Here is a 25,404-nt window from a genome sequence, read left to right as displayed (position 1 = left end):
ATAGGAAATTCGTTTAGTATGGATGACATGAATTCAACCACATTCATACTAATGATTTGCTTCATAGGCCAATTTTGGTCAAGTTAGACATTAATGTCTATGTGTGTGTGTGTGTGTGTCTCTCTCTCTCTCTCTTGGTGAAAACACACAATTATATTAATAAATGTATGTAAAAAACAATATTTATAATGGGTGTCACAATGGAGTATGGTCACCCACTAACTACACTACATGGGTAGTGGAACATGTTGAATTGCCAATAAGCAAGACGAACACTCCACCGAGGAAAGAATTTCCACTTCCTCCAATAAAGAAAATTGCCACATTAGTACTCCCTTCAACTTTCGTAGATATGCTTTCACTCCATGTCTACCAACGAATACAAAATCGTTGTGCATATTCCAATTATGACACAATCCCCAATATATTTGAAATATAAAAATGATCTCCATCTCTTATTTTGGGTCAACCTGTGTAAATTGTGCAAACACCCACCATCTAAGTGTCAAATAACACCATGATAAGACTTGCCAAATTTGAGAAATGTACTCCAAAACTAACAACCAATCAGACATTGTATGAATCGATGAGTACTATCTTCCATTTGAACAGTGCAAAAAAAGCAATTACCCGTTGCTAGTCCACGACGCTTTAAAGCTAATCCCAAAGGCAATCCTCCAATCAAAACTCTCCAAATTAAGACCTTTGCTACAAGTGGCAATTTAGAATGCCAACTACGTTGTAAGATCTGCCACCACCCATTATCAGATTTGTGTATTCTCCATTGTTCTTCAGCCTTAGATGATAACCATCCAAGTGACTCAACAAAGCAATAATACAAAATATTAGTAGTTATTTGTAACAACTACATTTGACCCCGTAAACACCAATCAATCCACGGTTGTTTTCCTATTTGTAGAGGTAAGAGACCTTGCATCAATGCAATATTTTGTAGTTGTTGCCAAATAAACCCATAATTAGGCAGGATGCGTAATAATTGTCGTGCTTCAACAAACTCCAAAATTATTTGAGATGGAGCCTCAACTATATCTCCCACCTCTTTGACCCCCAAACGAAATAAACGATTAAATTGAGAGTACAATCTCTCCTTTCTTGACCAACATAATAACCGAGAAAACACAGGTAACTCTTGTGAGGGCATCCTTGATGAACAAATCTTATGAGGGCAATATCTGATGTAACTCCCCTATTAAGCTTACTCAAGACAATGCATCTTGTCCTAATAAAAATATGAGGCGAGACATACGAGGTCCAAAGCCCATTGTATGCATTAACCCAAAAACAAAGGACCAATTAACATGATCGTAACCTTTCTCCAAATCTAATTGCACCATAATCAATTCTTGATGAGTGTTTCGAGCATAATCCATGGCCATTTGAACATTCAACACATTATGCAATATATTCCTACCTGCAATAAAACCATATTAGACGGGATGTATCAACTTTAACAAATACTTTTGTAATCTATTTGCTAAGACCTTTGTAAATATCTTAAACAACCCCCCATCAAATAAATAGGTCTCCATTGATGAAATGACTCGAGAGATGCCACCTTTGGAACTAATTTAATTTAATTTAATCTCTCTCTCTCTCTCTCTCTCTCTCTCTCTCTCTCTCTCTCTCTCTCTCTCTCTCTCTGTATATATATATGTATGTATGTATGTATGTATGTATGTATGTATGTAAACACATAATTAAATTAATAAATGTATGTGAAGACCACTATAATAATGGTAGCAAAACCAACTGGTGTAATCACAACATGGGTAGTGGCGACAAATAGCATTAACATGTGAAATCTGATAAATGTAAACCCAAAATTGACGAGCAATCAGACGTTGTATGAAACGATGAATAATATCTTCTACTTGAACAATGTGAACGAAAAAATTTCCTACTACTAACCTACATCTCTTTAGAACAAATCCCAGAGGCAAAACCTTTGTTTGAATTGACAATTTACAACGGCAACTAGATCTCAAGATCTATTACCCATCCATAATCAAAGTTAAATACCTTCCATTCATTTTCTCCCAATGAAGACATACATTTTGTCCTTACAATGATTCGAGCCCACAACGTCTTGGCGAATCCTTGTAAGGCCAAAATGTATGTCTTCATGACAATACTCATTGAAGAAACATTATTGAAGCAATGGTACAAAGAGATTAGCAGTTACTTATAAAATTGACATCTAACCCCGTAAACGTTAGTCAACTCATGTTTCCTCTTTGTTTCATAAACCTGAAGGGCATTGCATCAATTGTATATTTTGTAGTTCTGCCAAATAAGTCCATAATTGGGTGGGATGGGTAACAATAATCACGCTACAACCATTAAAAAGGCCCCATTCACCAACCACACTTTCATAGTAGATGGTGGATGCAATTTCCTACTTAAGACCAACTTTCTTCCCAACTTCATAGAATATTGAAAAAACTAAATGAGACAGGATTTGTATGTTTCCAAAGATAATCTAACGGATCTCTATGCAAGTCCAACAACGACTTTTTTTTTAAATACCCATAGTTGGCAAAATAACATACTATCAAAAGGAGAAGGATCTAAAATCCACCTTTTATCAGATTTACCAATCATTCTCACAAGATGTTGCAATGTCATTTGCCAAATTGATGATTCTACATCAATTTGCCATAATCTTCCTTCCTGAGATACATCAAAATAGTAACAGTCTCCTTGAGACGTTCCTTTCACTCCTATCATAACACCAATCAGTGTAACATATCCAAACCAAACATGCACAAAAGAAGGTGCCCAATTAGAGAGAAAAATCCATAAAGATAATTGAATTGCATCAAACATAACACTAAAACCCCCACACCTAGTAGCATCAAGTTGAGAATTATTAAGATGACAAACATAATTTGCCTAGAGGCTACCTTGGTAGCTATACCATTATCCAACATAGCCCACTGTAATCGCGGTCGGTTTCAAAGCAATACACCCATCTCATAAAATAAAAAAATCCAAATCAAAGGTTGCATCTAAATATTGGAAGTGGTTATGGAGTATGCAGATTCCCAAGAAGATTTTACTTTTTTGTTGGTTATTGATCCATTATGCATTACTGGTTCAGGCTTGGTTACGACAACTAAATAGTAAGTCGTGTGGATTTGGGCGTGGATGTATGATAGAATCAATTAAGCATGTATTGTGGTCTTGTCCTAAAATTATGCAAGTATGGAAGAGAGTATTAAGATTGTTGATATTGATACATGCTAATTGTGTGATCACTTGGGGTGCGGTTAGGTGGGGCATTCTAGAGGGACAACTGTTGTTATATGAAAAGGAGGATATAGTGGAAGCCTTTCACATAGTTCCTCCTCATATACAAATGGTTCAACCTTTTCTAATTGATAGTTTGCAATTTAGGGATGATATTATGGAAGACAATTTCATCTATTTTGATGTGGGTAATTTGGAAGGTGCGATTTACATCAGTTTTTTACAACATCACTCATGATGTTTCTGTTATAATTGTTGAATTCTGGTTGTAACTTATTCACACATTACGTGGTCAGTACAAAAGTTTTACAAGCAATGTTAATGTCATTTTCAGGAAGCAAATGCATTTTAAAAGGTTATGGGATTCAATGCTCATTGTTAGGGAAGATGGAGATCACATAATATGCATGTATATTGTTCTTGTCATTTTGGGAAACAATGTCTACTAACTATGTTTATGGACTCTATTGCTACAGATGTTGGTGGTATAGGTTACATTGCATGCTTAGTTGCAGTTTGGGAGGAATAGACCATAAAAATCTGGGAGATATGGTGTACACAAATCAAATCGGCTATGATGTGAGCACAATGTAGTCGGTTGATATACTCCTTTATCCAACACAACTTTTGCATTTCTTATGATTTTATAATACCAAGCCGTATCTCTTTAGAATAATAATAATAATAATAATCACGCTACAACAAACTCCCAAATTCTTTGGATTAGCCTCAACCACATGTCTAATATCTTTGACCCCCAAACGAAACATGCAATTAAACCAAGAGCACAATCTGTCCTTTCTAGGCCAAAATAAAAATTGAGAAGAAACAAAAAACCTTTTTGCAAAGAATTACAATGCTCCTACAAGATGATGGTGCCCATACAAATAAGGAGATTGTTTTATGGTATGAGACAACCAAGTGTTGAACACATCAACATTTGCAGAATTTTAAGTGGAATACTTCCATCAAGTGGTTGTTGTAACCATGATGCCTTCCATCATTTACACTATCATCAATAAAATATTGGGCAACATATTTCCATGGTTTGTGAGAGTGAACAATGTGTCTAACAATAATGAAAATCTATGAACCATCATATGTATAGATAAGTCTAATATTACAACTCCCCAAGCACTTAGGGGTTACTATATGGTTCCATGCAAACCATTTCATCCCACTTTCTCCACAACAAAGATCTAAGAGGCTGCAAAAACAGAATGTAATGCATTATTTGTCATAGATTCCATAATACATTATACAACTTTAAGATGTACATAAAATCGTTGAGATAGTGATTTCCAATACATGAACGTATCTCTCAAATTGGTTGTCATTCATTCATTCATTGGACATTTATAACATTCACTCTAAACTGACATTTCTTCCAATTAATATGCAATCAAGATGCCAAGGAAAATTGGTCCCATATGATTACCCCCTTCTCAAGATTCTCACGTTATGCTTATAGAAATATCAAAGAATCATCTGCCAAAATTTGTGTTACCCTAATCTCTCCCCTTTTGTATGGTGTTAAACCTCTTTGATATAAGGAGTGGTGTATTTAGAACTTCCTTTAAGTTTTCTCTCCTTTTGTCTATACATCTAATTCTATTGCAAGAGAGAGTAAAGTGTGTGTGAGATAGAGAAAGTGTAAGTACTAATCAATAATGTTTAAGTAAGCTAGTAGCTCAAGGGTGTTCAACAACCACCATTGCCTGGGCATACACTAGTCTAGATCCTAGGACCATCGATATCGACGGGAGTCATAACTCCATCGTGGTAACCGTTCTGCCGGAAACACCTTCGATATATGCCTACAAGCTATCGGTATCAAGGGAAGTGTAATCGTGAAGACTGATGCACGGAGGTGTCATTAGGGGAAGAACACGGAGAGCATACCCGGAATAGAGCCCGGGTCGTAAACGTAGTTGAGACCTTAGAAGCGACGACACACAGATGAAAACAACAAGTGCTATAGATATGTATTACTACAATAGTTAGTGATGATTACAAAAACACGGCCCCCAGCTGGTAGCCTTACAAAGCTTCTTATAACTATGAACTGACCTCACCTAGGCTCTGGATATCTCCCTCTTGCCGAGGTACGCAGACCTTGGTTTATATACTTCTTTTCCTTCATACAGCGCCGAGCGGTCGGTTGACTGTGAGGCTCGAAACTCAGCGTTTTACCTAACTCTCCCTTACCTACTCGCCTTACTTCCGGCGTATTATATTTAATTAATTTCTATTTTTGGCCTATGGACAACACCTGGCACGCCCGTGGGACAGGACTTTGTCCGTCGGACCCACGGTTCACCATGGATTTAACAAAACCACACGAATTACAAAAATGGCCCGTTCCTACGGGGCTTAGAGGTTGGTCTTATTCTTCTTCCAATATGCCGAGGATATCCTCTGGGGCATGGGTTTGGCCTGGCTACTCGGCCGGTCGGGTTGGTGATGGAGGTGGTGTTGCCGAGTTGGGGAGGGTGGTGTCGGCGTGTGTGCCCTCCTCTGTTGGGACTAATGCAGGCAGGGTCGGGGTTATAGTTTGTGGCTCTGGTGGGATGTGGACGTCGGTAGGAGCAGACTCCTCCGGTCTAGCTGCCGTGGGGAGTGACTGGGTTCTTTGCTCAGTGTTTATGGGAGCTCTATGACTCCCGGTAGCGAGTTGTTCCTCCTCGTATGCTTCGGCTTCTAACCGAAACACCATTAGATCGTCGTTGAATTCCTCCAAGAGTTGCTCGTTGTTAATACATATTTTTCTTTCTTTCTTTCTCTCTCTTTCTAAAGTGCTTATTGCTAAAAAAACGAAACTTAAAGTAGACAACATGAGCCTTCAGAAACAAGTTAAGGACCTTGAGACATCTAGGGAAGATGGTGAAATATCTTCCCTAGAGGATATTAAGGATGAGATCAAAAAGGTTAAGAAAGAGGTTAAAAGAGATATGGAATTAGCAAAAACTGGGTGGGTTGATGTAGTAAACCATAATATTAAAAAGGAACTAAAGGATGAAAATATTGTAAACACTACCCTTGAGGAGGAAAAAATGTGTCAAGTTCGACGCCTAAATGTACGCGTTATTGGGGTCAAGGAAGGGACATCTCCTGACGAAGATGCACAAACATTAGGGAAAATGTTGTGGTACGAAGCCCTTGGAGGGTAGGACGTGACACCACTAGGAAAAGAGCTTTGATCCTTCAGTTTAAGGACTCAAAATCTAGAATCACATTTTTTAAAAAGAGACCAATTCTTTGAGGATTGGGCGGGGACCCTATCTACCGCGATGAAGACCTAACCAAGATGCAAATTGAGCATCGTAAAACTTATATGCCGCGAGTCATACAAGCTCGTAAAGAGGGGCATCGTGCTTTTTACCGAGACGGACGTGTGATAATAAATGATCGCGCTGCCAATTGACAACGTGTGGTCCATGTGACAGACAATAAACTTAGGATGACTTTATGGAACTGTAACGGTGCACTTTGGGCACAGCCGCACAACTTGGCCGTCTAGAGGAGATTTTGAAGGTATCTGACATACATTTTTTAGTAGAAACACATCAGAGCCCAAATCGAGGACTGCCACGAGTTGACGGTTTTCGTTGGGAATCTGTCTTTAAACAAACCTCACGTTGACATACTACTAGAGGGTCTGCAGGGATTGCGATACTATTTCGGAGAGAGATACATAATAGGATAGAAATACTAAAGAAAGACCCAGAAGCCCATTTTATGTAGGTGAAAGTCCTCACTAGCAAGGATCAGGCGATATTTATCATCGTGTGTTACTTCCCTCCGAAAGGATCCTGGTATAATATGGCTGGAGAAGCGAGTATAGTTGATGAAGGAACGTCGCATGGGCTTTCTCCATATGAACCTTTTATTGGTTGAGATAATCTGATATTCTTCTCAAGGGGAAGTCTTCCTTGTAGGAGATTTCAATGCGAGAACCCAATCCCGACAATGCACAATATTTCAAATGGATAGAAACCTCGAAATGGTGAATGTCAACCCTTTAGACTTAGACATAACGCTTACATCAAAGGATCAAGGTGCGGACACCACAAGCTTTGGCCATCATCTGCTTGAACTTGGAAGCCGACACCAGATGATCATATATAATGGCTTACCCAAGTGGTTGGGCTCGGAAGCGCTCACATGTTTCCCACATGGAGGAGGGGAAAGCACAATTGATTGCCTAATAGGACGCCCTAAAGCTACCCACATGGTTAACTCCTTCCAGGTGGCCCCATGCCCCATTGGTGCAGACCATAGCTTCCTATACTTTGAGCTAAAATGCGACACCTCCCACGCCGCCAACTCTAGTCAACCAAACCATCACACCATAATACATTTCATGCATGAGTTCGCTGACATCTACTCCCGACATGTTCAAGCCCATCTCTCCTATTTTGATTCTTCCTTGCCTTTAGAGAACCTCACTACAGAACTCGCACACACCCTTCACTCAGTAGAAATTAGTAGCTTCCCATACACGAAACACTCCAATCATAGTAGAATAGGGTCTATGCCAGAGAACAAGTGGTATGACGAGGATTGTAGAGAGTTGTATAGACAACTTAAAGTGTCACAACTTAGTGGTACTATTTCCTCAGTATAGGCTCGAAAAGGGATGCGCAAGATGACACACTATAAAAGACGAGCTTGGGAAGCATCCCAATATTGGGAACTCTACCATATGCTCATGAGTAGGGATTGTGCCCTTGCATGGAAGAGGCTACGGGAACCGCGACCACAAACACCCATCGAGGATCCCAATATTTAGCACACATATATCAAGAGACTCTACCATGTCCCAAACCAACCACCCATTCCAATGCCTTCCACACCCCGACCTAACATGGAGACACTTTTCACGACCTCTAGGGTCACGAAGGTCATAAAAAAATTGCAACATAGGAAATCCATGGACCACACAGGATTGTAAGCCGAGCACATCATATATGCTCGAGAGTGCCTAGCCCCCTTTCTCACTCTAATTGTTAACCGCGCCCTCGATGAGGGTTTTCCACCATAATGGACCATGAACACAGTGGCCCCTATACATAAAGGAGGGGACCCAATAGACCCAAATACATATAGGACCATAATGATAGGTCATACGCTCTCTAAACTATATGGTGCGGTAATGGAAGCGGAGCTCAGCGATTATATGGAAACATTAAGTCTTCGAGCACCTAAGCAGGCTAGCTTTAGACGAGCCTTCTCCACTATTGACCATATCTTCACACTTAGGTGTTTAATTAACCAGACAAAGGCTCATAAGAAGAAACTATATTGTTGCTTTGTGGACTTCGGCAAAGCCTTTGACACAGTTCCTACGGAGAAGTAGTTTGATAGACTTAAGAGCTTGGAGATACCAAATAACATGATCTGGGCCATTTATGCCCTATATGAGCAAGTCTCTGGGTGCGTAAGATGCCCAAGTGGCCTATCCGATTGTTTCACTAGCACCATTGGTGTAAAACAAGGTTGCCCCTTATCACAAACTCTTTTTGGGATCTACATTGATGAGATCACTGATTTTGTTGCTCGTAAGGGAGGCAAGGGAGTAGCTATTTGGGATAAGCAAGTTAGTCTCTTACTCTACGTACACGACATTGACATTGTCTTGCTCTTGGAGTCGGAACACGACCTACAAAAGCATCTTAATGCCCTAGATGACTTTTGTACACAACGAGGGCTGGTAGTGAATCTAGCAAAAACTAAAGTTCTTATCTTTCATACATCATCCTGAGTTAGGAGTAAATGTCACCTAATCCTCTCTCATAAACTAGTTGAGGTAGTTGGATCATATGTATTCTCGATGACCCAAGCAGCCAAAGATAGACTAACGAGAGCGTATGCATCCCTCTCACTCTTAGAGAGACAATGCCACCAGGCATACTTTCAAGAGCCACAGACTAAGGGATAGCTCTTTGACTCATTAGTGACCCCTTCCTTCATGTATGCATCAGTAGTATGGGCGCCAGGTCTACCATCTTTCATGTGGACGCAATTAGGGAGACCTTTGGTGACGATGTTATCACGTCAACTCCGAAGCAAATCGACAGTACCACATGACATTATTAGAGCAGAGTTTAGTCTGCCCCCGATGTTAGTAGAAGCATTGTTTCAAGTGGTAGTTTTTATTCATCTGATACATAGCCAACCACAAGATAGGATATCCCATCGAGCCTTTGAGGCATCCCGATCCCTACCTGCATCTAGAGACACTAGCTCTTGGTATAGCATTGTGGTGAGTTGGTTACTTGCAAACGGCATAGACATTAATAACCTACCCCCCCTTAAGTACAACCATGGGACTAACCAAATTCTAATATCTCATGAAGATTGTAATAAAGTGATACGCCAAGAAATATGGCAAATTTACACTCGATATAAATGGATCACCCCACAAGAGCCACTCCCATCTAAAATGTTGTACTATAAGGAACACATATTGCACTTCTCTCAGTTAGGTTTTATTACACGACCAAGATATCTAGATAAATTCTTATGAAATGCACTAAGGGTGGCCATTGGACAACTTAGGACATCATCTCACCAACTTGAGATTGAGAATGATCGGGCTAATAGAGTCCCTAGGGAGGAAAGGCTCCTGAAAGGCTATGTAGGTTGTGCCACATAGAGATAGAGGATGAGTATCACTTCACAAGCAAGTGCCCAACTTATGCCAAGATACGAGTGGAATACCAAGTCATATTAGGACCCTCTCCCACCCTCTCCAAACTATTAGATACCCCTGATGTAAAGAGACTAGGTAGGTATATCTTAGAGTTAAAACAACATAGGGAGAATAAATTACAAAGTGTTAACCATAACCCTTTTACTATTCATCAACTTGTAACTAGTGTAAATTCTCAAGAACAAGGGGAGACAATGAATGTGGATACACTTACCCCACTCGGCCTCTCTCTTGAGGAAGCCGAAATGCAAAGAACAACCAAACACCCTTGGATGTTGGGCTTCAAAACAAGTCGACATAGAGTAGAAAGGATTAAGAAGATAAGGGAACGTGAGCTACGTCGACTAGAAGCTATGGATGGGGTACCTTTTACATTGGAGCCACGGACCACATCCACATCGAAACCCTTTGACCTCCCGCTTCTCTTCGAGAGACTTGGATGGAAACGAAATTAGGCCTAGTATAACATCATTTTCATTGTAGAACATGTTTGTTATTTTACTAGAACTATTTAGCTTAAAACTCTATTTTTATTTTTATTTTTTACTTTTGATGAATGGGTAAATATCCCATTTTTTGTTGTAAACCATTTGTCTGATGGGCCAATTTTGGCCTTAGAAGACATTAATATATCTTTCTTTCTCTCTCTCTCTCTCTCTTTTGGTGAAAACACATAATTATATTAATAAATGTGTGTAAAAAACACTACTTACAATGGGTGTGACAATGGAATATGGTCACCCACTAACTACACTACATGGGTAGTGGAACATGTTGAATTGCCAATAGGCAAGACGAACACTCCACCGAGGAAAGAATTTCCACTTGCTCCAATAAAGAAAATTGCCACATTAGTACTCCCTTCAACTTTCGTAGATATGCTTTCACTCCATGTCTACCGTCGAATACAAAAGCGTTGCGCATATTCCAATTATGACGCAATCCCCAATATCTCAGAAATAGAAAAATGATCTCCATCTCTGATTTTGGGTCAACCTGTGTAAATTGTGCAAACACCCATTGTCTAGGTGTCAAATAACATCGTGATAAAACTTGCCAAATTTGAGAAATGTAACTCCATATCATATGAGGACGCTATGAGCTTTTTGATTCATGTGGGCGCTCTTGTTTGCCCCTACATGACTTCTACCACAACTTTACTTTTTCCTTCATGTCTCTTGGCCTATATTTCAAAACTTCGATTTTATTAACTCATATAATAGCCTACGCCGTTGGCTTCGATTCAATTATTTGAACTCTAAAATCCAATATCATATGAGGACGCTATGATCTTTTTTATTCATGTGGGCGCTCTTGTTTGACCCTACATGACTTCTACCACAACTTTACTTTTTCCTTCATGTCCCTTGGCCTGTATTTCAAAACTTAGATTTTGTTAGCTCATATATTAACTTACATCGTTGGCTTCGATTCAACTATTTGAACTCGAAAATCCAATAATCATATGAGGACGCTATGAGCTTTTTGATTCATGTGGGCAGTCTTGTTTGCCCCTACATGACTTCTACCACAACTTTACTTTTTCCTTCATGTCTCTTGGCCTATATTTCAAACTTTAGATTTTATTTACTCATGTAATTATCTAACAAGAAATCGGACATTGTATTAATCAATGAGTACTATCTTCCATTTGAACAGTGCAAAAGAAACAATTACGCGTTGCTAATCCATGACGCTTTAGAGCTAATCCCAAGGGCAATCCTGCAATCAAAACTCTCCAAAGGAAGACCTTTGCTACAATTGGCAATTTAGAATGCCAACTACGTGTAAAATCTGCCACCACCCATGATCAGATTTGTGCAATCTCCATGCTTCTTCGGCCTTAAATGATAACCTTCCAAGAGACTCAACAGAGCAATGATATAAAAGATTAGTAGTCACTTCTAACAATGATGTTTGACCCTTTAAACACCAATCAAGCCACGGTTGTTCTCCTGATTGTAGAGGTAAGAGACCTTGCATCAATGCAATATTTTGTAGTTGTTGCCAAATAAACCCATAATTAGGTGGAATGCGTAATAATTGTCGCGCTTCAGCAAACTCCAAAATTCTTTGAGATGGAGCCTCAACTATATCTCCCACCTCTTTGACCCCCAAACGAAACAAACGATTAAATTGAGAGCGCAATCTCTCCTTTCCTGGCCAACATAATAACCAAGAAGACACAAGCAACTCTTTTTGCAAAGAATTACAGTGCTCTCTTCTAGATGATCTCTCTCTCTCTCTCTCTCTCTCTCTCACACACACACACACACATACAATTTGACAAATAAAGTTAATGTATGCAAAAAAATGAAGTTAATCTCCAATCAAAGCTATCCAAACATCGAAAAATGGGGCACCAATCATCCAATGACATCAATGAAGAAGAATCCATAATGACAAGGACAATCAAGAATAGCTATTAGCAATGAGTAGAAGTTGACATACATAGACAGAATCATTAAAAGTAGCCATTATAAGCAAATGGGAGTGAACAAATCATACACAGAGTACAATCATAAACAAACCTTAGCATCTCAATTTCAATGTATAATATCGTGCATGAGTAAGCTTAAAATTATACCCACAAACTTTATTTTCTATTAAATGAGAGGGTTCTTTGTAACTTTATTTCACAAGTCATTCCATGCTTGAAAAGGCATCTCTAAGGCACATCACACTAAAAGAACATTATGAAAAGAAATGGAAAATAGAAACTCCTTATTGTTTACCACCAAAAGTAACTACACTTGGACACATTGCCTTCATTTACATAACCCTAAAATGTATTTCACAATCCCATGAAGATGATGTGTGAGAGATGAATAGAACACTTCACCAACAATTGAGAAGGGGAGTCAAATAGTTACGAGCACTTTGCAAAGAAGGTAACGAAAAACCTTTTTCGTAGGTAGTGTTTGCAAATACATTGGATGTATGTGGAGCTTCTACAATTCATACTTATTGGACAATCAATGCCCCAATTGGTAGGATCCCCTTATTAGGCGAAACGTCTTTTTCTTATGATTGTTGGTATGGTTGCATGGCATCTGCTAAATCAAGCTCATGGATCCCACTGATGATCCTTACTTTAGTCATCACAATGTGATTCACAAACTAATTTGAGAGAATAAATTATGGTCGTGCATGGAGAACCCTGAAAGGGATACATGGCAAATGCATCATGCCAACTCATATAGTGACTTCCAAATTTTGAAGTAGAGTCGTGAACATGGTTCTACATTGTTGTGATGTGGTAATTTCCTTTTGATGTTAAACTATTCATATTTATGGGATAACCAATGCCTTAGTTTGTTATGATCTCCCATTGGATAAATTACTTTTCCTCATGCCGCTTCTTATATTTGTATGGCTTCTACACTAGATTCAAAAACTTGATTAAAAAACATTATGATTATCTCTACTTGAGCTGTTGCAACGTGATTCAAAAACTAATTTGATAAAAGAATATGTTATCCATGCATGGTTATGCATCATGCCAACTCATCATGTCATAGAGAAACACACTTTTACATTTTTGGAACGTGGGAGTGCCTTTTGAAGCTCAACCCACTTTTCAAGGCTTTTCAACAACCTCAAAGCATATAACCTGACCATATCTTCATTCCCTCAACTTGTCATTGTGTGTTTTTGTAACGGCATTGTTTACATATTCAATAAACAATTTCCACAACAAAAATAACATAGGCATGCACTTAAATATCTCTATTTGAAGGCACAATCATGAGAACAATCAACTTGAATGATGTTATTTTGTTCTGGCTGTTGCAATTAAAATCATTTTTGAGGTTATTTTTCATATAATATTCAGTCAATTATATTAGATGAAAATATTCTTGCATTCGAGAAAAGCTTTGAGAATCTCTGCTCTTCAACATAACATGTATGTAAGCAATACATTACTTGAATGTTCTTCCCTATCCCCCTCAAAGAAGATATCCAAGAATATGAGAATGAATACACTACTAACATGATTGTCGAGCATGCTCTCCTTATAAGTACCTAAGCACCAACAGGAAAACTTAACCACAATCGAAATCTGAATTATGGATTTATCACTAGTTCTGATGAATATCAGAACATTTGAAATTGAAGTAATTCCAGAAATAGAAGATATGTCATTTAGAGTATGTAAGCAAAAATCCCAGGAAAATATTCTTATTGGAAAGTATAATACATTTATGCAAAATAAAAAATACATCGTTTTCCAGCTTTACAATCTGAATTTGTAGTGTATATATGAATATTCCGAAGCAATGACTGGAGGAATCCCTTGAGGAACCAGGTATCGAATCATAGTAAGTTAGTTGATAGCACAATGAAGCTAGCTGTACTCCCTTCGAGAAAAAAAAATGATAGCCATCTCTTCAAGAAGATGGTAAATTTGGGGCACAATATTAAGGAATTGTATAAGATATCAAAAAGCAACCTTAGAAGCTGTTGATTCTAGAAAATGGTTTGAGTTTTTTGGGGAGTCTTAGAAAACTCCTAAAAGTGTGGCAGCAGCAAAAGCCAGAAATAAAAATCCTCCTATATAACTAACCTGTAAAAAGACAAGCAGAAGACTTTACTCTTGCTAAATTCTTTTCCATATCAACATTGCATACAAGTGTATTTACCATCTCTTCAAAAATATAGTGCTTTATTTCAATATCAACAATTGGATAACAAGAGTAATTACAGTCTTTTCTAAAATGTATTGGTTTTTTCAATACCAACAATTGCACACAAGTATTTACCATCTTCACTCAAATTTATGGCTGTTTGACAGAATTCAGAAACAACTCACTTTTTTTCTTCATTTCCCCAAGTTTTTATTACTTCCTCAAATGCCTTTTGTGAATCCCAGAAAAAGCAAGAATATGGTCAATTGATTTCCATTTTTTCTATTTGAGGAGTTGACCAATGGCATTTGGGAAATTACAAAAAATCAGAGAGTTTAGGAAATGAAGAAAACCCCAGGAATATTTCATAGTTTTTCCCTTGTATTTTCCAATATGAACACTGGATGCAAGAGTATTTACCATCTTTTCTGAAATGTATTGTGCAAGAAATGCCCCACCAAGAACAGCAATTCCTGTAGCGATGACATGTCCTACAATTGCACCACTTGCAACACCCAAAGGAGCCTGAAAGACAGAAACACTATCAGACTGCCTATAACTAAGCATGTTAAATAGAAATCCAAAATATCATTGAGACCCTTTGTTTGATATTATGACCTGTGCAGCACCGAGAGCTATTGTCGCAAGCATAGATCTATCTCCCCACTCCTGTAACATTCAGTGGACATGGTTGAACTCTTGAGTGACAACCCTATGGACATTATTCCTGTCTTTTTAAATATTTATGCATTAGTTTGCCTAAAACAAACACTTACAGCTACAAAAACGAGGCTAAAAGTCTCCATAAAGATTTCCAAGGATGAGCTTGATTTGTCAACCTGTAAACACAGAAAATATTACTTACCAAACTTGATGGAAATCATTATTAAATTAAAAACAACAAAAGCACTACATTAGCTCCTATCATCATCTAAGAAACATGCAATAAAATTAGAACAAAGCTTGAGTCGATAAAAAAAACATATAGACACTATCAAGTGTAGAAATTTAAGTTTGTAACATTGAAAATACAATGCAAAAAAAGACAATGTCAGAGAGATGTTTCATAGTTTAGCAGGCATCCTAGTCATTTCATTCTGAAAAATATAAAACAGGTTGCGAAATAAATAAATAAATAAAGCATGATACATATAAGATTACACACACAGCATATGTATATAACAAAAACAGAAGTTAACATAGCAATATCATGTGCGAATTGGAAATAATTTCCGAAGCTTGTAAAAACAGAAATTGAAAATTTTCAATGTTGGGATTTTCAAAAGTTCATTTCTTTTGCAGACTCTAGAGAAATTTGAGATCCTAATAGAATGAAGTTACCTTTAAAGAAAGAAGAAAGAAACTAATTTTATTCCCCACGAAAGGTCAACATTATCTGTGAGACCAAAACATTTATACAAACGTATAAAGTGATATGCTTGTATATCTCATAAAAAATGTGATAAGTAAAAAAATGAAAAGCTAAAATTGAGGTGTGTTGCGAGCTCATTATGTCCTTTATTTGATATTCTAAATCAAATGGGTTACTATGGTGTGGTGTGGTCTACAACTCCATGATGAGCGATGATGATTTTTCCCCCGTATTGTGAGAATGATAAAAAAACCGAAATGCAAGAAATCTAGCTAATGATTGCAGATTATGGGTAATGTTAGAAGAGTGCAATCATCACAAAATTGCAGCTAGACCCATAAGAAGGTCAAGGGTGGGTGAATCTATGCACTATATGAATAATTATCAGGAAAAATGCACAACCCTATTGGGTTGTTAGAAGTCGTGGCAAGCACAATTGGAGTAGAACAAAGATGCCCACCCTCTTCAGTCTTTATATAGATGAGATATCTAATTACACATAGAGATTGAAGAGCATGCATAGCAGGGGTAGCCATACCGGTGTGGTAAACAACAAAATGCTTTGGGGTGATACAACTACCTGCCAATGACATTGTGTTGATCTCTAACTCCCTGGAGGGACTAAAAGACATCTAAATGCTTTGAAGTCATTTTATATAGATAAAGATTTGTTAGTCGACCTTGATAAAACTAAAGTGATTTTGTTTAACACCACTCAAGCATGGGTAGAGAGATCAGAACTGAATATATCTGAGTAACATTCACATGGCCTTGGCTCTTCCTATAGAGGTTGCCTGTGCTAGATTTTTCATAGATATACAATATGCCCACTATAGCTTGGATTGTCCACATCTGAACACGACTGAAGTGAAAAACAATAGTGATCCAAAATGACATCGTTAAATTAGATAATGATAGAACATTCATCAGCCCCACAAAATCTCTTGGTAGAAGATGGTCCACTGTAAGGCAATTTTCACTTATTTATTTATTTCCTTCTTTACACATGTCACAAGATGGATTTATTATCAGGCCTTCTAATATAGATACACATCTATCTTATAGAGTGAATAATATGATAGGGCAGCTCAAGACATCTTCACATGAGTTAAAATTTGAGATAGGCACATATGCACGCAAATCTATGGAAGAACTGATCTTCTGAATGTGCCATTGGTTGTGGAATCAGAAAAATACTATGGTGCTATTGTGCTATTTTTCATAGAATAAGATGGATCTTGACCAAAACACTTAAAAAGGGTTACAATAGATCAGCCAATAGCATGTCCCATGCACAAAGGCCACGACAACCAACACCACAGCCTCATCACCCTATTCACTCTGCAACTGAAGGTGCTTCCCCCACTTCAGAGTTCTCTCCATCTTGGAGTGACCGACGTTGGAGACTTTTCAAGGCAGAAGTTTAGAATATTAAGTGCTTAGATATCTACATTCTTTACAACCCATAGTTTAAATAAATTTGTTATCTTTTGTTGCTCTCAAAGATGAGAAAACATTGTAAGAGGTGGTCTATTTTTTGGTCTTTCACACCATTTTGGTCTCTTAAAAGACATTAATACAGCTTCTTTCCTTTCTTACAGCTTTCTTTCTTGAGAATTTGTCGGAGCACAACCAACGCAGGACCAGACAACACAAGATACAGCAAACATCTATCACACTGTGTCTAGACATTAGTTAATTATCTACAAATGATGAACTCATGGACAGATTCAAGTGGCTTTACATGTTTTACACTCCATTGGGGGAACATAATAGATTACATCCTCCCAATAGGAATGCCACCTAGACCATTAAAACATTCACCATCCACCCTGCTTGATGGATGCTGAAAATTGGGGGAACATATTAGATTACATCGTCCCAATCGGAATGCCACCTAGACCATTGAAACATTCACCATCCACCCTGCCTGATGGATGCTGAAAACATTTTGTCTTTACATAACCTTCGCTAGTAATATGTCATCACCACCACCTTCAACCTCATCATTCAAGCTTGCCCCAATGCACAATCATCCACTTTACTCATAAACCAGTATAAACTTATAGCCGACATGTCCAACCACTGCTCTACTCAATCATCTAGACCCAAACACATCCCTTGATGCCCTCACCTTCCAAATTCCTATTATACTCCATAACACCACAATCAATAGTTTTCCTTACCACACCATAGAGACATTACATTCGAGGAAACATGCCCCAAAAACGTTGGTATGATGAGGGTGTAAAGCGATGAATTTGTAAGAAATTACACAACAAATAGCTTGCAAACAAATGAGAACCCTCACACAGCGGACTACATCACACGTGGAGGCCGCAAGGAAATTGACATTTTAAGTAACCTCTCCATATAATCTTGGTCTCTATATCTCATACAGATCTACAACATCATCTCAATGACCTCAGTGTTTTTTTACTCTGAAAAATACTAAGTCCATGATCTTCCACACATCCGAGCCAATTTGCCAACAAGCTGCTTCACCCCACAGGATAGCAACTTAAAGTCAAGGAATCTTATGTGTGTCTAGGAGTTGCATTTATGCTAGAACAATGCTACCAGGCGCACTTCTAAGTGCCTCATATCCAAGCATGGGGGTATTTGACACCAAGATCACCTCTGCCCTTATATAGGTGGAGCCACATGAGTCCTACACCTCCCCATGCACAAGTGGACACAAATGTAGCTTCCATTAGTCATAGTGTCGTCACGAATGATACACAGCAATGATTGAGAGCATGAAACTTTATGCATGCATGTGCTCAATTACAAGCACGTCAGAGAGAAGAATGTCACCCTCTACTTGAACTTCATCATAGAGTCACGTCACCTCACAATCCCACCTAGGATACAATGTCCCCCACCACAACTCAACTAAACATCTTCAAAGTCATTCCACCACATGCATTAAGATCATTATCATGGATCATTAGGAAACCTTGAGCCTTAATTTTAGTTACAATAAGGATAAAATGTTTTCACCAATATTTGTAAATCATGATTTGTTTTGGTTGCATCACATGAATGCACCTAAGTTGATTTAAATGATAATGGTGAAGCAGATGTTGGTCCCATAATGACATAATATCATTTTGGTTTTTCTATGTTCCCTTCTTTCTCAAGCAAGATAAATTCTATGCACTTGAAAAAAGAAAATGTAAAGCAGTCAATGTCCTCACCTCAGACTTTTTAATAAATTCTTCAGCTTCAGACAGCTCACTAATCTCAGCTGGTTGATTTTGTTTGCTGCCAGGGGGCAACGAAGGCATATCCCATGCATCTTTCAAGGACTTCAATCCAAAGAACACAAGTAGGGCTACAGCAGCAAATTCACCAATTGGCAGAGCTGTACAAAGAATATATGCAATTGTAAGCCCACTGTATTAACAAGCCAATAAAGCTCTAAAACCATATCTATTTTCTTTCAAATAAATTTGAATATTTCTTAAAATACAAGACACTATTTAATGAAGAAAAATATACAAGCATGAAAACCAACAAGGCTAAGTTATGACGATTTGGCATTTGGAATGAACACTTAAGCTAGATTTTTTATGATTCAGATGACATTTCGACGCTAGCTTCAGGACAACTATATGGCTATAGCACTAGGTTGCTAGGAGCGTTTGGAATTTCCTGTACGAGGTTACATTAAAAAAAGGTACCTGAGCTTAATAATATGTACAGTTCACCAGAAGAACTTCTTGTTTCACATTCAATGTCATAAGCTCATCAATAACAGTACCAGGCAGCAGCATATTCAGAAATGTATGCAGAAGTTAAGATTTCATCAATTGGCACAATAGAGCTGTGAAACAGTAACCATGAAATGCATCTTGTGACACTCCTAGAGTCATCAGCTTAGATACATAAAGAAGCTACCTTGTTTAGGTACAATTTTAATCCTCTTTATTTTAGCAGATCCTATAAGGTTCACATCAATTTAGTATCTGGCCTCATAGTTCACTTTGGCCTTTTGAATTTGTTAACATAGCATTTTATTTCTTTTTCTTTTTCTTTTAGAGAGTGAATGTATTATACCATATCAATTCATTTCTGAAATCTAGAGCTTTTATTTTTGTTTTAGTCTGGATGACCTAAATTCACTCATAATTGTAGTCATGATTTGTCATAGACTAATTTCAGCCTCAAGTAGGCCAATCTATTGTAAAGGGGTTATAATAGATCGGCCAATAGCATTTTATCATGCATGTACACCCTGGCCTTCAGAACCACAATCTTGTCGCCCTTGTCATCAAGTCATTATCTTCCATCATCACAAGTGCTTCCCTTGCTTCAAGGAGCTCTGCATCAACCTATGCACTTCTCAAACTTCGGCACAGCATCATTTCACATCAACCAACCTTGGATAGAAAGTCCAATCACCATTATGCTAATACATATTAGCAATGCATTTGATGCTAGAAAACCAGCTCAGAATCATTCCACCACATGCATTTATACAATGATCATGGAGCTTCGGGAAAGCTAGAGGTTTTACTTTTGTTCTAGTATGGCTGACATGAATTCACCCATATTTGTAATCATGATTTGTCTAATTGGCTGATTTAGCATCTAGTAGACATCATTATATCTTTCTATCTCTTTAAATCAATCTCAATTTTCTTTAGCCACATCACTCCACTCATGCTACAAGTCAATCAAGGGCTACACAAGTGGTCTTCTGACTGGATATAATAGATCGGGCAATAGCAATTTGTTGTGCATGTAGACCACAATTTTGCCACTCTTGTCAACTATAGGTAAATGCCATTATCTCCCACCATTGCAAGTGCTCCCCCCACTTCAGAGATATCCCCATCCTATGATCATTCGAAGATAAAAATTACAATCTATCTGACTTGAGAATCTTGCAAGTATAGATAACCGGAGTTTTTGGTCATTTTTATTTTTATTTACTTTTTATTTTGGTTTGTGGTTCTTAAGATGAAGCAACATGAATGGAAGTGCAGGAAATATAACTTGTTTTCAATTGTGTTGGCACTGCATGAAAAATACGCCCAATTGCAACTGAAATAATTGTCATCAAACCCAACGCTGCTGACGCACCCAACAAAACCTGGATGAGCCCAAACACGAAGTTAATACTCTTGAAAATATTTCATAGTACTTTATCAACTACTAACAAGGATCTATAATTTTATTGATGTGGAATCTAATCCACAGAAAAAACCATATATAACTCTAGCAGAAATAGACAACTATCCATTTGTACTACAGAAATCCTAACTCTCTTTATTATGTACACACATACATAATATCTATAAAAATGCACATGTAATACCTAATATCACACATGAAAAATCTCAAATTGGGTTAAAATTCCAAAAAGAATACATGCAACTAATTAGACTAAAGGCAGCAGAAAAAGAGTGCAAAGATGTGCCCTTCAATGATATTCAATAAATAACAAGCACGTTACAATTGTAGCAATGAGATTTGAAAAAGCTGACATGAATCAGATGCAGGTTCTGCATGACAGCAAATGCATATACATACCTTCATATAGATATATATTCCCAGACATAAAAATACATACATACATGCGGCATGCGGCATGCATGCATATGTAGGAAGGAGCACTGCAGATATGTGTAGTCATGTATAGCAATTTCGGCACTGAAGATGTGAATAACCTTTTATGTGCAGTGTATACATGATAATTAAATACAAGAGAATAAAAGCGTGGAACAGCCACTTCTCGATGTCAAGGCATTCATCAATACAATACTTACCAAACTTTTGGAATGCTTCATTGCAAGCAGTGCCGCGATAAAGAATGTCTGCAAATCATTTGAGAATATCAAAATACCCACAATATATAATTCACAAGAAGCTGATGGAAAGACCATGAGTCCTTTTCTTCTTCAAATATGTTTTACCTTGAACTAGCCAGTGACTTACCTTATCACCAATTTCTGAAACAAAAATCAATGCAAAAGCAGCAGCAAATCCCGACTTTGCAACTGCCTGCACAAAAGCATTCAGGCCCCCACTTTTCCATGTCACAGCAAAACCAACTAAAGTGGCTGTACCAATGAGGGTTGTAACAGCTAAGGCCAACCTTACAATACCTTCCTTCTTCTTACCTCTGTCAAATGTGAAAAGGAATGATGTCCATCAGGGTATCATCTAAACCTCTGAACTCACATGAAGTCATAATCCTATCTATCACACATACTACCAGCATACTACATTGATGTCTATGAGGATTTCATCTAAATCTGTAAACTCATATGAAGACATAATCCGCGTTGATGAGAGATATTGATGGGCCAATATATAGCATGAGGATTTTATCTAAGCCTCAAAACTCACGTCAATGTATAATCCTATCTATCACACTGTCACACAAAGATGCCCACAAGGATTCCATATGAACCTCTAGAGTTGAAATTCAGATGAATATAATCCTACTTATCATACATTTGACAGTAAAGTACCGCTACAAGTATGACGCAATGATGCCCATGAGGAATTTAACAAGACTCCTAAATTCACATGGAAACATAATGCTATCTATCACATGTCTGACAATGGATATTATGGATATTCCTAAAATCCTGCTTTAACTATACTGGAGCGTGTATATCCATGGGAAAACAGAAATAGATGTCAATAGATTCTTCGAGGCCTCTAGCTCAAAACGAAAATATGATACTAGCCATATATCTATCACATAATCCTAGGTGGGCATTGTAGCTACCAGTATACAACATCCTTTAACCATGGATGATAATTAAATGATGGCATAAAATATGATACAATCCTAAGGTCATGCCCGAAATAATGGCAGAGAGTGCAAATTCATGAAAAGAAAGAAAACATGGGCAACTTTCTATTGAATGATTTACTTACTCGTCTTCATCCCATTGTTCTACCACTTCAAGCTTTTCTGGATGACTTTCTGCTCCAAGACCAGTGCTTGATGCCCTCAAAATTACCGTTGAGGTCAACATTGAGCCTTTCTTTCCTTCTAAGCAATAATAGAAAAATGTCATGACATTGTGCATACAGATCAAAGAGACACCCGTTTAAATCTCAAAAAAAGGGTTCATTTCTCAAAGAAGGATCCATCTAGATCTCAAAAAACTATCAGTTCCTGAAAGATCAATCCATTTCAAAGTGTTGCAACTCCAATTCAAGCAAGATGTTCTTGCGACATATGTTGAACCCTTACATCATGCTTATCAGATTTGAATATCAAAAGCAGCAATCCATTTAAAAGCGTTTTTCACTCTAACTCACTAAAAAGTTTCACAACTTATGGATCTTTACACCATGTGGTGTATGAAGGAATTCTCTAAATTTAAATCTAAAAAAAGGATCCATTGCAGGTATTTTGAAGTCCAATTCAAGCACGATAATCTAGCAATGCATGTTTAGTTCTTCCATCGTGCTTGTTTGATCAAAGAATTCTCCAAATTTGAATCTTTCAAAAGTAATGATCCATTTAAAGGCATTTTGAACTCTGATTCAATTAGAAGTTCTTGCAATATATCTTGAGTCCTTGCACTGTGCTCTTCCTGTCCAAACTTTCTAGTTTCCACGAACGATCATTTTTTGAAGTCCAAGTCAAGGAACAACAAATGAATGTTTACAACATGCAAGAGTCTGAATTATCTCGTATTGAAATCTACATTTTTTTAATCTACATGAAGCCTGATTCAAGCAGAAGGTTCCAGAACATACATCATCTAAAAGAAAATTCCATTCAAAGAAGTTCTGAAGCCTTATTCACACAGAATTTGTTGCAGCGCTATGGTTTTCTGATCAAAGAATTATCTCTAACATAAATTTCAAACAAATGATTCATTCATGAGCAAAACTTTGTCACGTTTCATCCTGAAAGACAAAATTTGGAGTGTGGAGAACGGAGATGAGGTAGGAACTTACTTTTAAGGAGCTTCCGAGAAAGACTGATTTTTCCTGTTTTGTTGAGGAAAGAAAGGCGACCATAATGTGGGGGAGCAGAGCATATACCAGAAGACATGTCGAAAAAGTGAATGGAAGAGCGACTAGTGATGAGAAAGGAAGACATGGCCAGTGACAAGAATAAAAGAAGAAGAAGATGGTGATGATGACGAAGAAGAAGAAGAAGAAGAAGACGTAGTAGATGATGATGATGGTGATGAATATGGATATGGATATGGATATGGATATGGATAACACGGAAAAAGAAGAACAAAGTGGAAGACTAGAACGATGACAGATGACGACGCGTAGTAAGCAGACAATGGCGAGCTCTCTTGTGTCTGCTTAAGCTTATCTTGTGCAGGCAGAGAGACAGACACAGAGAGAGAGAGAGAGAGAGAGAAAGAGAGAAGGCAAAATAATGATCCAAAATCTTTTGTAAGGAAAATTACAGAAATGCCCTTTTGGCACATGGGGGCACATGGGGTCCGGATAGTTTCCATTATTTACACAAAATGACCCTATACACAAATTGTGCTACCCAATCTATGTACTCAAAAACGTTTTACGAACAAATATGGGGTTTTCTCATTATTACGTGACACGGGAATTCATCGTCGCCCCTCTGCAATGGGGCTCATCTCAATCTGCACAACACGGTCTTAAAAGGAAAACACAGTCTCTTGTAGCAAACAATAAAATGTCACAATGCTTCAAAGATAGGTTGTAAGTGTGAGCTCTTTGTAATGTAGAATGTAGAGTAGATGTTGAAAGGGGAATGTTGTGATATTTCTTGTGACCTTTATTAACACGAACTTATGGTCTACTTCATACAAAATATTTAGATATTTATCTTTCGGAAATATCCTAAGCATGTCCTTTATAAGATAGTTTGCATAGAGATTTAATTGAAAGGAAAATAAGTTTTGATTTTTTTGAGAGGCTTATAGATGAATGCATTGTGTTATGGCATTGTTATCTAGGGAGGGGGCCTTGCAGACTTCTCAAGAGTCTATCATCCTGGAAAAAACTTTGAACCGTATGGTTGTGGTTATGGTTATGGTTTCATCATAGAATCAGGAGACAAATTTCTACATTGAGCTACAAGGTTGTCCATTTTGGTCAAACCTTACATGAAACCTTAATAACGTGAAGGATATTTACTTAGCCACTCCCATACTCAGCCTTAGGGAGCAAGGAAGTGAATGTTAAGGTGTCACATATCTGCGATCTAGTTGTCCATTCATTCATGTCAACAAGTCAACACATCAAGGAACTCCATTCATTATTCACACATGTCTGACCTAGCTAAACACTTCAAATATCTCCGATCGAGCAACTCAGTCACTCGGCCGTCCGAGATGTGATCTACCCATACATACATTATTACATATACATATCATCGAGCCGTTAAAAATAGCTAGCTGTTTATAAAGGTCCAAAGGGGAGGAGAGAGCTACTTA

General features: G+C 37.7%; 2 protein-coding genes and 1 pseudogene across 5 annotated transcripts in view; 1 reads left to right on the top strand and 2 right to left on the bottom strand.

Annotated features, from left to right (window-relative positions):
• Positions 1-2,748, bottom strand: part of LOC147859608 (triosephosphate isomerase, chloroplastic-like) — a 4,848-nt gene extending 2,100 nt beyond the window's left edge. The window contains exon 1 of the mRNA XM_087326320.1: positions 2,548-2,748. Coding sequence (XP_087182446.1) covers positions 2,548-2,748 — 201 coding nt within the window. The remainder of the gene's footprint in view (positions 1-2,547) is intronic.
• A 5,890-nt stretch (positions 2,749-8,638) lies between these two features.
• Positions 8,639-13,833, top strand: LOC147859607 (uncharacterized; annotated as a pseudogene).
• Positions 13,834-14,137: 304 nt separating this feature from the next.
• Positions 14,138-24,330, bottom strand: LOC147859606 (protein PAM71-homolog, chloroplastic). Of its 4 annotated transcripts, none has more exons than XM_087325943.1 (11): positions 23,924-24,328; positions 22,886-23,003; positions 21,932-22,118; positions 21,763-21,810; positions 20,990-21,086; positions 19,186-19,352; positions 15,390-15,452; positions 15,232-15,282; positions 15,034-15,138; positions 14,439-14,552; positions 14,138-14,346 (listed from the first exon to the last, which is right to left on the bottom strand). In XM_087325943.1, the coding sequence occupies exons 1-10, from the start codon at positions 24,066-24,068 to the stop codon at positions 14,487-14,489; spliced, it is 1,047 nt and encodes a 348-aa protein (XP_087182069.1). In that variant the 5' UTR covers positions 24,069-24,328; the 3' UTR covers positions 14,138-14,346; positions 14,439-14,486. The 4 variants fall into 4 exon arrangements, with proteins under 4 accessions (XP_087182069.1, XP_087182071.1, XP_087182072.1 ...); XM_087325945.1 differs by having other exon boundaries at positions 14,138-14,337; XM_087325946.1 differs by having other exon boundaries at positions 14,138-14,552; positions 22,886-23,000; positions 23,924-24,330.
• Between the last annotated feature and the right edge of the window lie 1,074 nt (positions 24,331-25,404).

The sequence above is a fragment of the Azolla caroliniana genome, unplaced genomic scaffold (assembly GCF_043228905.1).
Source record: "Azolla caroliniana isolate FFs.n. ecotype wild unplaced genomic scaffold, voAzoCaro1.0.p SCAF_10, whole genome shotgun sequence".
Taxonomy (NCBI): domain Eukaryota; kingdom Viridiplantae; phylum Streptophyta; class Polypodiopsida; order Salviniales; family Salviniaceae; genus Azolla; species Azolla caroliniana.
Note: the sequence above shows the minus strand (reverse complement) of the source record. Positions and strands in the feature narration are given on the sequence as shown.

Excerpts from the sequence above, each read along its gene's own strand:
- LOC147859606 (XM_087325942.1), bottom strand. The coding sequence starts at position 24,068 with ATGTCTTCCTTTCTCATCACTAGTCGCTCTTCCATTCACTTTTTCGAC. Across the intron at positions 19,353-20,989 it reads GCCAACACAATTGAAAACAA|CTCTGCCAATTGGTGAATTT; the intron begins GTTATATTTCCT and ends TTCTTTGTACAG. Across the intron at positions 14,553-15,033 it reads AATACATTTCAGAAAAGATG|GTTAGTTATATAGGAGGATT; the intron begins GTAAATACTCTT and ends GTCTTTTTACAG.